The sequence below is a fragment of the Myxocyprinus asiaticus genome, chromosome 45 (assembly GCF_019703515.2).
Source record: "Myxocyprinus asiaticus isolate MX2 ecotype Aquarium Trade chromosome 45, UBuf_Myxa_2, whole genome shotgun sequence".
Classification (NCBI taxonomy): domain Eukaryota; kingdom Metazoa; phylum Chordata; class Actinopteri; order Cypriniformes; family Catostomidae; genus Myxocyprinus; species Myxocyprinus asiaticus.
In genome coordinates this window covers 25,334,548-25,348,787 of record NC_059388.1, presented here as the reverse complement: position 1 = coordinate 25,348,787, position 14,240 = coordinate 25,334,548, and the positions used below count along the sequence as shown (strand labels likewise).

At 40.5% G+C, this 14,240-nt stretch overlaps 1 protein-coding gene across 9 annotated transcripts in view; it reads right to left on the bottom strand.

Annotated features, from left to right (window-relative positions):
- The window catches only part of wnk1b (WNK lysine deficient protein kinase 1b), a 106,302-nt gene that overhangs the window by 10,568 nt on the left and 81,494 nt on the right, over positions 1 to 14,240 (bottom strand). For 7 of the 9 annotated variants that reach the window (XM_051688548.1, XM_051688541.1, XM_051688543.1 and 4 more), the window contains 14 exons: positions 13,452 to 13,519; positions 13,167 to 13,323; positions 12,931 to 13,047; positions 12,667 to 12,774; positions 12,269 to 12,323; positions 12,030 to 12,173; positions 10,340 to 11,490; positions 9,386 to 9,466; positions 7,161 to 7,247; positions 6,980 to 7,016; positions 6,749 to 6,813; positions 6,145 to 6,632; positions 3,854 to 4,056; positions 3,410 to 3,604 (listed from right to left, as the gene is read on the bottom strand). In XM_051688548.1, coding sequence (XP_051544508.1) covers positions 3,410 to 3,604; positions 3,854 to 4,056; positions 6,145 to 6,632; positions 6,749 to 6,813; positions 6,980 to 7,016; positions 7,161 to 7,247; positions 9,386 to 9,466; positions 10,340 to 11,490; positions 12,030 to 12,173; positions 12,269 to 12,323; positions 12,667 to 12,774; positions 12,931 to 13,047; positions 13,167 to 13,323; positions 13,452 to 13,519 — 2,956 coding nt within the window. The remainder of the gene's footprint in view (positions 1 to 3,409; positions 3,605 to 3,853; positions 4,057 to 6,144; positions 6,633 to 6,748; positions 6,814 to 6,979; positions 7,017 to 7,160; positions 7,248 to 9,385; positions 9,467 to 10,339; positions 11,491 to 12,029; positions 12,174 to 12,268; positions 12,324 to 12,666; positions 12,775 to 12,930; positions 13,048 to 13,166; positions 13,324 to 13,451; positions 13,520 to 14,240) is intronic. The other 2 variants (XM_051688546.1, XM_051688545.1) reach the window with 2 other exon arrangements.

Below are 14,240 nucleotides of genomic sequence, written 5' to 3'. Positions count from 1 at the left end.
ACAGAAACATGTTTTTAAAAGTTGAAGCTCTTTTAACTTGAATTAACTCAAAAACGTGGTGCTCATGCACAAAAGGTTGGGGAAAAAAACCAGCGCAGCTATCAAAGAGGCAAACTGTTCAAAAATAGCACAGACGGATACAAATACACATTCCTGTGAATGATTAAAGTGACTTTAAATTATTATGTCAAAAATCAATACAACAGTATATGGGCAAAAGAGAAAAGTGAGTCCCAAAAAGTCCCAACTGAAGGGAACAAGCCGTATTTACGTGCAGAAATCCAGGTGGGGTGCACATATGTTGCGATTATATAATCATACTGTCATCCAATATGTTCATAAGAACTATTTACTTCAACTAAGAACACACCTATTTAGATGACAGGAAGCTGTATATGACATCCTGCCATTATTTCACTGAGAAGGTGATGGATGAAAATATGTATTCTACTATTTCCATTGTTAAAAACACTAATATTGGCTGAATTTTTATGGCTGCATTCTTATTAAGTCCTTAGTATGGGGAAGATTTGGATACTGTTAAAACTGTTTTTTAAAGAGGGAATGGAGGGAAATGGAACAAAAATGGAGCTGTTTACTTTGGGACACTCTTCAAATACAACACTATTTTTATTACATTCATTAAATCATTAACAGGCCCAACAGAATCTGCTGATTTTTTATTTTATTTTTCCCCCCATTTTCTGTGCTGATTTTAGGGGAAAATCTGTGCAATTCTGCAAAATGCACTCTCTTTGGTTGCTGAAAGCAAATGTAATTTAAATTAGCCAAATATAATAAGTGAAAACACAAGGGGTCAAAATGTGTAGAACTTTGTGAATAACGTGCAATCCAATTCTGCAGAAATATGTGCATGCAGATTCTGTGTGGGCCTGATTATTAGTTATTATTAGCAATTTCAATCATTTTTTTTTTATAATGTATATTAAACCAAAAATAAGAAATATTTTATGTATGGACAAATGTTAAGGAAATATTAAAACTAATAAGACTTTAAAAAATTATAAAAACTAGGCAAGAGTTATTTTTGTCTGTCCATAGGGGACAGTTGAATTAGAAAAAAATAAATAAATGGACCTCACTAGGTCATTGTGGCATATTTACATTAACAACTGTATGTGATGTTCTGTTAAGCAACATATACAGGTTTGTTTTTATTTTTTTATTCCTGATATGATGCCTGAAGGTATCAGCCAATCAGAGGACCTGGCAAAATCAAGAACCAATCACATGACAGTGTAGGAAAGAGACAAAAGAAAAAGCGTTACACACAAAGAGCCAAGCAGGGCGTACTCAGAAAACGCGTCCTTCTGCCACCTGGTTTGAACGTCACTCTCTCCGACCCACAGCTGAACTTTACACAGCCTGTGGTACAAAAAGAGGAAAAAGAGAAGAGAAAGAGATGGAGAGAGAGAGAGAGAGAGAGAGAGTGAGTGTATGTGTGTGTGTGTGTGTGTGTGAGAGAGAGAGAGAGAGAGAGAGAGAGAGAGAGAGTGAGTGTGTGTGTGTGTGTGTGTGTGTGTGTGTGTGTGTGAGAGAGAGAGAGAGAGAGAGAGAGAGGAAACGTACACAAATACACAGTGAGAATGGTCACAGAGGTCAGTAAGCCATGAATACCTAACAGATAGAGAGAGTGGAGGAGGTGAAGGTAGGGAGGAGTGGCCCTGGGTGAGTGAGCACTGAGCTGCACAGAAGAGGAGGGGAGGAAAAGCACCCCGTGAAAGAACAAGCATCAGCCCTGCAGCTTCATCCAAATTAAAGTGTGGGCAAAGCAAAGATTCCTATACTTAAATGCAGAGCATTGAACAGGACCAATATATAAACTACCACAAAGCTCATAATGGGGAACACTGCTTGACCAAAGTCTAAAGATCCAATTTCTCTCAAAATGACTAAATGCCGTAAACTAGAGCATCCAAAAATTAAAAGGTCAATGTCAATTAGTGGTGTACGATTGGATTACCTCAGGAATTATTAAATAGTATTTGGAGTAACCACACATTTTTATGTAGTTTCCAGTACTCTAGGGATGTCCAGATACTGATACTGCGCTCACATACTTGTACTCGTACAAATGCTCAAAAACAGATACACTTTGGCGTACGAATATCACTACGTTAACATTTAACGCACAAATGAATATTGCGATCTCTCCTAGTGTGATTATTAAACCGCAAAGGCTGTGATTGAATAAAATAAATATACAGTCTGCATGTGCTGCGCACTTCAAAGTGAATGTGTGAAGCCGGCTGCTTAAAGAGTGAAAACAACTTATCATGAGCACCAAGCGCAGTCGTCAAAAATATCCAAACAGAAAGGGTTTCACTCGGTTTTCCACCGAAATAAAAACTCCATTTAAATGGAAAAAACATTATGGATATATAAACTACTACTACTACTAATAATAAAAAAAATCAATAATAACTGTATTTAATATCTCACATCTGTGATGCTCTAAAGTGCAACATTTTATTGAAATAATAATAAATAAATAAATAAATAACTCCAATGTTGTCTTTTGGATTGTGCCATGTGGATCTGTATAAAAGTATTACACATGATAATAAAATAATGCAATTTTTTATTGAAAATTAATTGTTCTATTTTTATTTGATTAAACCTTTAATTCAATCATTTAGACACTCTTCTGATTATAAAATTTAATTAAACTGTCAAATACGAAATTCAAAAAATAAAACAGAAAAAAAAAAAACTATTTGTGGGGAAAAAAAAAGAATTTGGAAAATGTCCCAAATGTACTTACAGGGCCCTACATGTTAACATGCAGGGATGCTTCTGCTCATAAAAAAGGACATGCACCTTACATTTGCATTAAGAATCCTTATTGATAGACAGCCTTTACATATTGTGTAAATTGTTATTATTATTTGTTTTGGTTTTTTTTCTGTGAAATGTTAGATTTCTGACCATTTCTGACAATATGAGAGCTAAAAAATGACTTACTGTTCTATATTTTTGATAATGACTTTTGAGTTACAGTTGCTAAAACCAATAAAGTTAGCAGGTCAGCTCTTTTGGTTTTGTTTATAGTGATTATTTTTAGATACATTTTTCCTGTGAAATTTGTTTGTGATTTTTGATCATTTTGTGACAGCTTAACGTTTTTTGATGATGTCTTTTGAGTAACAGTTGTTGAAACAAAATAAACACGCTGTCCTCAAATCATCAGTATTTTATTTGAAAACTGCAACATTACAAAAAATAAAACAAAAAAACAGGTATTGGTGAGTACAGAGAAGGAAGTATAGGTCCTCGCACTTGGTTTCCAAAAAATGGTATCAGGACAGATTACTACATTTTGTTCAGCAAAAGAACAGGGTCAAGCGAAGGTCTGTGGTGTTTTAGGGTTGTTTTCGTTTATTTTTACCTTGCGAGTTGACACACAGACTGGGCGCAGAGAGTGTGGCGTCACTGGTGTAAGCGGAGCACAGGTTCTCATTAGAGGGCTTGAAGGACTGGAGCAGAGGGCTGCTCCCTCCATCTATCATCCCCCCAGGGGCCAGGAACCCCTGTTGGGGCGGGTACAAGGAGGGAGCGCTCTGCGCTGATAAAGTGCTGGCTGCTGTAACTCCACCAACAAAAAAAAAAAAAAAAAAAAAAAAAAAAAAACACACACACACACACACACACACACACACACACACACACACACACACACACACACACACACACACACACACACACACACACACACAGAGAGAGAGAAGCGCTAATCAGAGCCGGGACAGTGGATGCACACACAGATCAAAATACTGTTTTATTATTATGTCCCATGATGCCAAGCACAAGACAAGACGGAGCAAGTGAATACCTGGCTGTATGGGACTCTTGCTGCTCTGGGAGCTACTGCGGCTGGATTTGCTGCTTTTACTCTTGGTGGGACGTCGTCTGCGACAAGCCGGGTTCACTAAAGGCGGGTTGACCATAGCGGGTGGAACTTTGCCTAAGCGGGCAAAAAGAGCATCGATCTCTGCCTTCTGTCGGCTGTACAGGGCCTGACTCTCCATCATGTGCCTGGCAGAACAACAAGGATTTTAAAAACATTACATGATTTCATGGTACAAAAACAAGCATAAGCTGATATCAGGAAACAACATAAAGAAGCTGCTAGCAATGTAGACGAGCACAATATTATATGTACAACTATATTCAGAAAAACAACTCATTATAGACGATAAGGTCAAAAACAACAAGTATTTCATAAGGCATTTAAGACTTTCACCAACAGCTGAATTAATAATCAATAAAATGATTTGATTTTATAAGGGACAGATGCCTTATTTTTATATACATACTTTTATATTTATATACTATATCTTATTTTAATAAGTAACCACACAGCAATGCACTAAGAATATCTTAACACTGATAATGTTAAAATCCTGGGTAGCTCAGCGAGTAAAGGTTATGACTACCACCCCTGGAGTCGCGAGTTCGAATCCAGGGTGTGCTGAGTGACTCCAGTCAGGTCTCCTAAGCAATCAAATTGGCCCGGTTGCTAGTGAGGGTAGAGTCACATGGGTTAACCTCCTCGTGGTCACTATAATGTGGTTCGCTCTCAGTGGGGCATGTGGTGAGTTGTGCGTGGATGCCGCAGAGAATAGCGTGAAGCCTCCACACGCGCTATGTCTCCGCAGTAACGAGCTCAACAAGCCACGTGATGTGTGGATTGACAGTCCCAGACGCGGAGGCAACTGAGATTCGTCCTCTGCCACCCAGATTGAGGCGAGTCACTACACCACCATGAGGACTTAGAGCGCACTGGGAATTGGGCATGCCAAATTGGGGAGAAAAAGGGGAGAAAATCCAAGTTTTCGTTTTTAATACTTTGACTTTTAATACTTGTTTTAAACGATTTGTTAAAAGAAACCAATCGTTTTTGTTTCTTTTAATGTCTCCATCTGTTGCATCGCAAACATGCCATCTACTGGCCATGAGTTTCATGTGCATGTGCCCACATTTGGTTATGTGCTCAATGTTTCAAGATAAATGGATTAGTTTGTTTAATCACATCATCCATTGCTGTTCAAAAAATAAAGGGATACATATACTCACTGACTACTTTATTAGGAACACCTGTTCACTCACTTATTTATGCGATTATCTAATCAGCCAATCGCTTGGCAGCAGTGCAATTCATAAAATCATGCAGATATGGGTCAGCACCTTCAGTTAATGTTTACATCAACCATCAGAATAGGGTAAACACTTTATTTCAGTATTTTTGACCGTGGCATGATTGTTGGTGCCAGACTGGCTGGTTTGAGTATTTTTGTAACTGCTGATCTCCTGGGATTTTCATGCACAACAGTCTCTAGAGTTTACTTAGAATGGTGCCAAAACAAAAAACATCCCTAGAGTGGCAGTTCTGTAGACGGAAGCGCCTTGTTGATGAGAAAGGTCAACGGAGAATGGCCCGACTGGTTTGAGCTGACAGAAAGGCTACAGTAACTCAGATAATCACTCTGTACAATTGTAGTAAGCAGAATAGCGTCTCAGAATGCACAACACGTCGAACCATGAGGTGGATGGGCTACAACAGCAGAAGACCATGATGGGTTCCACTTCTGTCAGCAAGAACTATTCTTGGCTGACAGAAGTGGAACCAGACGTGGTCTTATGGTTCTGACCCATATCTGCATGATTTTATGCTACCACACGATTGGCTGATGAGATAACCTCATGAATATGCAGGTGCACAGGTGTTCCTAATAAAGTGGTCGGTGAGTGTATCTCCACATTTGTAAGTCCTACTTGATTGTTTTTTATCATGTTGTATGCCAGCCTAGCTATATACTATCTTGACCTACGTGTAATCTGGACTGGATAGGGAATAGTTTAAAGTAAATTAATTGAAAAATTTAAACTAAACTAAAACTAACAAACACAGTTGATAAAATAAACTAAACTAAATAATAATTTGAAATTGAAAACTAATTTTAAAAAAAAGCCCAAACTATAATAACCTTGGTTTGAACCTAAAACCTTTCAGTCACTAGCCCACATCATTACCTACGACATTACAACATCCCAGATCTTAATACAATATAGTCTACCAATTCGTCATTGCAAAGCAGAGGTACAAAGGGAAAGAAAACATACTTTTCCCTCAGCTTGCAGACTTCCCTCTTGAAGTCCTCGTTTTCAAATTCAGAGTCATTGTCGCTGCTGAAGTAGGAGCTGACGGAGTTGTTAAGGCTGCCAGTACTCTGGGTTGGACCGTTGGCTGGATGGGCCTGTGGTACTGGCTGGGGTTCTGGGGGTTGCAGGCTAGCAGAAGGACCCTCATCCTGGGCGCTGCTCACAGAGAAACGCCCCACCTTGGTGTCCGTCTTGGTTGTGACCTGAAAACGGCCGATGGTGGTGGGCTGGGGGGAGGTGGCGTTCTGGCTGGGAAAAGCAGGGAGGCCATCGACCACATCTGTTGTTGCGCTTCTGAGGGGAGAGGAGGTTCTGTGCAGCGTGTTTTCAGGGCTAGAGAGAGTGGAGGAGGATGAGGAGGAGGTAGTTGTGGAGGAAGATGATGTGGAAGATGAGTACTGTGTGCAGGTAGGAGCCTGTTGGTCACTCTCATCAGGAGCTACTGACATCTGAAAGGAAGACAGAATGAGAGAGAGAGAGCGCCACCTGATTTCATACATATCAAATATAATAAACATCCTGTTGCAAATGAGCCTGTAATCCCATTTCAAATCAGTTGAGGTACCTGGAATCGTTTGTAGCCTCCAACTGCAGGTACAGGTGCAGGCTCTCCATCCAGAGAAAACGGAACTGAAGGAGCAAAGAACGAGATTCAATTGAGCTTTATAAATTTATGTCTGCTTTTTCTTGTTTCATGCCACACTGCTGGACACTGCAGTATCTGCTTGATTGATTTCAAGTCAACAATGTGACATTTCTAAGGTAAGTTTTAGAGCATTAAAACAGCAGTACGCACCTGGCTGTCCTCCAGGTGGCATCCCGGTGAGAGAGGACTACAGGGGAGAAGACGGGGAGAATTACAACACAGAAATATGAAGATGCAGTACACAGCACAGTAGAAACACCCTTAATGCCTCTATATGACATTTGTCAAAAAGGCAAGTGTTTCTCAGCCCGACCTGTTGGTGTGCGTGTACCTGGTGTGTGACACTGTTGATTGGGACGGTCTCTGGACTCAGTGCCCTTCTCAGTTGGGCATCTAAATCTTCCAGAGGCTGCTGGGACTGAATAATAAATTTTTAACCAATTAGTCAAGTACACTTAGGTCCATTAAAACATAAACACACACTCATACAAACACTTATTAATCATGGCAACTGCACACAAATAGAGTAGGGGAACAGTCAGTCTAATTAATTTCAGCATGATGGTCTCTTACAGTAAGTAAAGAGTCATATGGCCACTGCCTGCAAGGACTAAATGCTTTTAATCCAAGCTGAGGCTTTCTTTTCATTTTTCACTCCATAATTGTGAGATGGAGAGTAAATCCTTTAATTGGTCCGTGCTCTGTAGTTTCTGAAATGTTTTTACGGCTTGGCTCTGGGCCGAGCCCTATCACAGTAATTTTCAAAAGTGATGGATGAAAAATATAATATAAAAAAAACTATAGGATTATGGAAGTGTCTTTTATTTAGCACAGATCACCAGGCAGATGCAAAGGATTTTCTCTGAATGTGATGTGGATGAAAAACAAGGCTTAGTTTAGACGAATGAAAATTATGTAATGTCTAAATTATTCTGACAGAGATTAGCATTGAAATATATCAGCATCCAGAACATCCAGAAATATAATATTTGTAAATAACTAATGATTCATCTTCCTTTTGACACAGTCATAAACATCCTACTGATCCTAATACTGACACCTATCCTACTAATGTCTACTGAGGACAAAGTGTGGGTTCACATCAACAATGTTCTCAGAAAACGTACACCTGCTGAATTCATTACTGTCACTGGACGCTCCCACAACATTTCAGAGACATCTGTTCATTTCTTAAAATGCATGAATAAAGTAGGCTTTTCCCAAGATTTCTACTAGCCCTAGCTCCACTGTAATCAGTGGAATCTCAAACTCAAAATTTTTACAGCAGAATGTTACTATAGAGGACTTATTTCTGTGAAAATGTCAATCTCCTATCTGATCCCCAACCAGAGATATTCAACCGAAATGGGGAATTTAAAAAAATTGCACTCTCTTCCCCATAAAAAAAAATAAATAAATAAGAGAAATCTCAAACTTGATATGTTCTGCATGCACACTATACTTTCCTAGGCACCCACTACAAAAAAATTAAGACTGAGACTCAAACCTTTCCCATTATAAATTGACCCTAAAAGTGGAACTTTGAGCAATCTTGAGCATTACATCAGGACTTAAGTTCTAAGTCTAAGGAACAAGAATGTGCAAAATGTTTATTTATGTACATGTACCTTGTAAAGTGCTCTAGAGATCAGTTTTTGCTCCAAGGAGCTAGGACCATCCTGAGCCGAGATACTGAGGTTTCCGTAAACAGCTGTATAACCAAAATTTGTCATGTGCCATGACACAAAGATGGCCATCGTGGTTAAACCAAGTAAAACAAAAATAAAAAACTGGTGGTTTTGCAATACAAATACATAGAGGTATTCACAGAAAAATTAAAAATAAAAATAGGAAAATAAAAAATGGTCAAGCAACCTGTATTGGACCACTTGTGATGGACTGACCCTATGAATTATTCATCATTAAAGGTGTTTTATTAACTTCTGCTAGACTAAGTCACTGAATTAAGCAGTCTGACAAGCAACACTCATAAAAGGATTGTAAAAATTGTACAGTGTGCACCTGGTTTTAGACCACCTCTATTCCTTTGAACCACATACCCCCATAACCTGCCCTCCAAAACATGTCAGCTAACCCGATAGCAGCAAACCTGAACATGAAAAACGCGAGCATTGTCTAATTTGGCTATGTTTCTGATTGGCTAAAAAGTGACTCTTTGTTGCAGTGGTATTAAAAATATTAGCTTACAGCACCTTTAACAAAGCACTTGCTTGAGGCTTTTTAACAGCCCAAATAAAATAGAAACATGACAAGATTCTAAGATATGAAAATACTTAAAGTTTGACTGCTGTTTTCTAAAAATAACATTTTCCCTGTCCTCCACTTCTCTACAGCAGAGAAAATAAGAGTGAACAGCAAGTCAGAGTTAATAAGTGTCACAGGTCATGCTTTTAACCGACCTCAAAAGGAAACCAACGCCATGCAGCCGTTTAATTCTGATTCAATTCAAAATTGTTACTCGTGCACTGCGTGTTTTACAGGAATGGAACAATAATAATAAAACAGAAGACGACGGAAAGAGAGAAAAAAGGGCACCTGAGTTAAACAAGGTCCTGGGAAGGGTGGTAGGTGCTCTGTGGGCGGCGTGCCAGCCTGATCTGGGCCGACAGGCAACACCTAATGAATGAAGATGGAAGAGAAGCTAAAGCATTGTAAAAAGTGCTAGCAGAGGAGCCACTGAAACACCATAAGCAACATGCCGCATACTGTACAAGAGCATAAGACTGGCAATTATTTGGAGCTACTGTACCTTCAAAAAATGACCAGACCATCATTATATTATTATAAAAAATAAAATAAGTGTCAGTTGAGTTACTTTAACATGCATTTTGCCAGTTATGAACTCAACGGCCATGCATAAAATGAGTTGTTAATAGAACAGACTGTACTATTATGTGGTTTTTACAGTATATTGTTAGTATTTTGAGAGAGTGATGTTTCAAGTGAGGTTAAAGACAAGAACACTGTATATCATGGTAACTCTTGATTTCAAACCAGACTGCTACAGCTACATACACCTTTCTGATCAATAGTTGATGTGAGAGCAGGCTCTAAAATTAACAAAAATTAAAGTTCACAAGCTTGCAAATAGGTGAATTAAGAAAATTTACTAGACAAAATTATTTTTTAGTGGCCATGAAATTCTATTTTGAATAATTCACAATCAAACTTGATTTGAGAGCTGCATAATGAGTTACGTGAATGATTTGATTTTAGATTAAATAATGATTTAAACTGTGGTCTGCTCCTCACACAATGCTATCATATGGCTTCAAAAGACTTGGAATATAAGGTATGAGTCATATGGACTACTCCTATTGTGCTTTTCTGATGCTTTTTTGGAGCTTGCCAGCCCTTAGTCATTATAAACTGTCATTATATGGAAAAATGCTGTGTTCAGATTCTTCAGCATTATCATTTTGATTTATTTTGTATTTTTTTTGGCCCTGTGTAAGTGTACCAAGTGGTCTTGGCACTTCCGTCACTCACCGGTAATCTTGATAACGGAGCTTTGGATGAGGTCGTCTGACCGTAGCCCACAGGGGTGGAGGGATTACCCATAGCGCTCATCGGGGAGCCTGTAGGCTGGCTGGAGGAGTTTAGGGGTAAACTAGATGGAGGAAGAGGGGTGCCACAAGGGGTGGCACAGGTAGTTGGTGAGGAAGTGCCAGAGACGCCTGGGGCAGTCATGGAGTCTGTTGCATCTGTCTGGGCAGAGAGAGGACCAGAGCCCAGGTCCATAAATAGAGAGCGCAGCTTCTTATCCAAAGCTTGGATGTCATCGACGCATTTTCCCTGCGGGTCGCTGTCGCACTCCACACAATGTGCGTGGCTTTGGTTGGGCACGGTGGCACTCTGAGGTTGGCTGTGCACGGGGGTGGGCTGCACGACTGGCATGATGGTGGTAGGTGGTTGGATGGTGGGCATTTGTGACTGGGCAACTGTTGCGGGAATAACCGTAGTGGCGATGGTGGATGGTGCGAGTTGTGGTGTCTGAATGGCTGTGGTAGGGATCACTGCCAGTGAGAGCTGAGCAGTGGTGGAAGTGTTGGGTGGCTGTTCACCACTTCCTCCGGAAACAGAGCCCACAATATTCATAGGAGTCACAGGGTGAGCAAGAGGGATGGGGGCAGTGGGTACAGGTGTGCTAATGGGTGCTGGCATAGGGACTGAGGTTAGGGGAAATGGTGCAGAGGAGGGGATGGTGTTGGACACAACTGGCATGGGCAGAGAGGAGGTAGAGGAATTAACACTGATGACGGAAGGTATAACCTGACCTGTAGGCAAAGAGAGCTGAGTGCCAGGCTGTGGATGGGTCGCAGGGGATGCCATGGCAGAGGCAGGCACCTGCGGAAGGGTAGGAGGAGGTGATGATGACCCTTGTGGGTTGACTGAGATGAAAGGTAAAGATGGTGAGAAAATTACTTCAGAAGACACTGGTGCTAGTGGGGGAGAAGCCACCAGGGCAGCATTAGAGGGCAAGGGTGTTGCAGCAGGTACTAGAGGAGGCATTGTGGCATGGAGCATTGGCGGCGCAGTGCTGGGACCAGGGTCAAACCGGCCTTGACGCATCTCAGAGAACGCCTGCTGCAGACTGACTGCAGACGCAGACATAGAGAGCCCCAGGGCAGGTGGTGCAACTGAAGCAGCAGAGAAAGAGAGAAGAATACAGCCAGACAGAAATTAGTACATTGTTCCTTTGAACGGATATAATGCCTCCTAAACTGACCCTATATGACATCAGACTGCAGTAAGCCAGAGTTTTTGCTTGTTTGTGGTTTAACACCATGCCAGCTTCAGTGGCTATTTTCATGGTGAAAAACAAGTTAAAATAAAATAAAAGGTATAGTAATTAAAAATGTATATAAGGTTGAGATTTATTTTCACTTAAAACTTTATAATCATTAAAAAAGGATTCTTCACCTTAACTGCCTCTGATAAATCTGTGATCTGTAAATAGCCAAAAAGAGTCAGGGAGCCGGCCTGTGCTTTTTTTTTTTTAACCATTTAGAAAACTCTCCAATAAGAAATGGTCACTGCATGTGAATCATTTTGCACGTTTGGGAATGCTGACATTGGGTTGGACATTGAAGGGTGTGGTTTTGGAAAGTCAGAAAATGGCTTATTTTCTCATTATTACCAACAAGAGAGTATTGCTAAACTTTTTATTTCTACTCACAGGATGAAGGCTCTTCTCGAAGGGGTACTGTAGGTTGGGGTGAACTGAAGAACTGATCCTTCAGTCTGGACTCGGGCACTGGACTCACAATAAACCTGCGGCCTGCTGAGTGGACCACCTGGGCAGCTGAACTAGGCGGGATACCTGGGAGAACAAGTGGAGTAAAGAAGACCTCAGTCCTGACACATTATTAGCAAAGAGTGTTCATTTGTTTTACAAGCTGAGATCGTAAGCTCTACCTTGCTCAAGAGGTGCAGATGTGGTAGGTTTATGTTGCTCTTGATCGGTGACAGTCTGCAAGGAAGCAATCACTGGTAAGGACACTATAAATAAACCTCTGAGATGTTTGTCTCAAAGTGCTCAGACACATAAATGCAACAATTATCTGCAACACTAATGTTTAAAGACGAAAAATGTTTGGTAAGTAGCAAAAACAGAAAAACTCATAAAATGAAGGTAAAATAGCACAGACGTTACAGCACATATACTATTAACTAGTTTTACTTATTACAGATTCTGAAGGTTATGCACCCAAATTGGAAAGTGCCATGGTCTAAGGTGCAAATTATTTTGTGCTCTCTGCAAATGGCAAAAAGTTTCACTGGTAGTCATGGAAATACTGTTGAAAAGGGCGTACCTGGCTACGTTCTCTTTCCACACCTTTCTCATCTGCTGTTTCTATAACTTCTCGGATCTGCTCAATGAAGGACTCGCGCTCACTCTCTAGAATGAATTCACTCTGAACCTAAGACACCATATAGAAAAGTAATGTCTTGAAATGTATTTTGAAAACAGAAATGCAATTTTATTCAATCTGAGCATATTTGTCTTAATGGACAAACAAGCATAATCGAGCATATCTGGTCAGTATTAAAAACATGTGGGTGGTGTTTCAAGTTACCATTATCTGTGCAATTTCCTCTGGGTTATCTCCATCGAGATCAAACTTGAAAGTCACCATTTTCCTGTTGTGTGTTTCTAACTGACACTCCGCAACTCTATCACCCATGCTGGAAATCTAAAACAATGAGATATGAGAAAAAACAACATGAGAGATGTTTTGTTTTGTATTGATTTCCCAACATAATCAAAAATCAAATAAAACGATAAAAAAAAAAAACTGTGAGCTGGACATACATTGAGAACATTGAGCTTGGCTTTTGAGGTCTTTTCATGGCGTGAACGGCTGCGCACTGATCTTCGCTGGTGCCGTTTGACAGAACGGCCCTCATGCCTGCCTCCTGTTATGCCCTCATTGCCATCACTGAGGCCAGAGGCCACATCAGAGTGACAGCTGAGGAGAAAATACACACACGAAGACCACATATACATTTTACTGTAATGGTTCAATACAGCACTTTTCGGATTCAATGTGCTATGATTCGAAAACTGTTGCATGTGCATTTGAATGGTGACTCGTACCTCTCCACTGCCGGAGTTTGAAGTTGTGACAACTCTGTTGTCAAAGTCTGAGAGATGGTGTGAGATGTCTGGTACAGCAAGCAATAAAAAGACAAGAATTATAATAGAAAGAGATACAAACAATAAAAATAAAAACAAAACAGATCAACTCTTTGAATAGAAGTCCAAAAAATGTATTTCCAAAATACAAAAGACATCTAAAACCATGACAGGAGAGCAAAAAGTGAAACTGCTGCAGGCAAAGACTGCGTGAGTCTGCATTTTTTTCTTTTTTTACGAAATAAGTCTTAACGTTTTTAGAGCAAAGAAAAGAAAGGACTGTATGTGAAGACAGCTACGCAACAGACAGTATATAAAAGAGCATGAAATGGCTGAACAAGAGACAACAGAAGCCCTATAAAGCAACAAAAACTGTCTAGACTAGTACGTTTGGGACAGGTTCGGTTGTTAAGGTCCATTTCAGGTACCTTCACTGGTGCATCTGATGGCAAACATGGCTGTTTGGTAGGGGTGGGTACTGTGGACACAAGGATGGTTGGCACAGGTGTCACTAGAGGCTGAACCAACTGAGGTTGCAGTGACGTGGCAGGTGGCAGCAATGATGGGGACGTTGGTGGTAAAGACACGCCCGCCGGGCACATCGGCGCTTCAGGAGGCTGCGCCACTGTTACTGGTAGCGGCAATGGTGGCACTGTCACAGGTGCCACACCGTGAGTCGTATTGCAAAGCTAGTGGAGGTAGGAGAGTGGCAGATTGGGTCAGATTGATGGTTGGGCAAGATGGAGGACG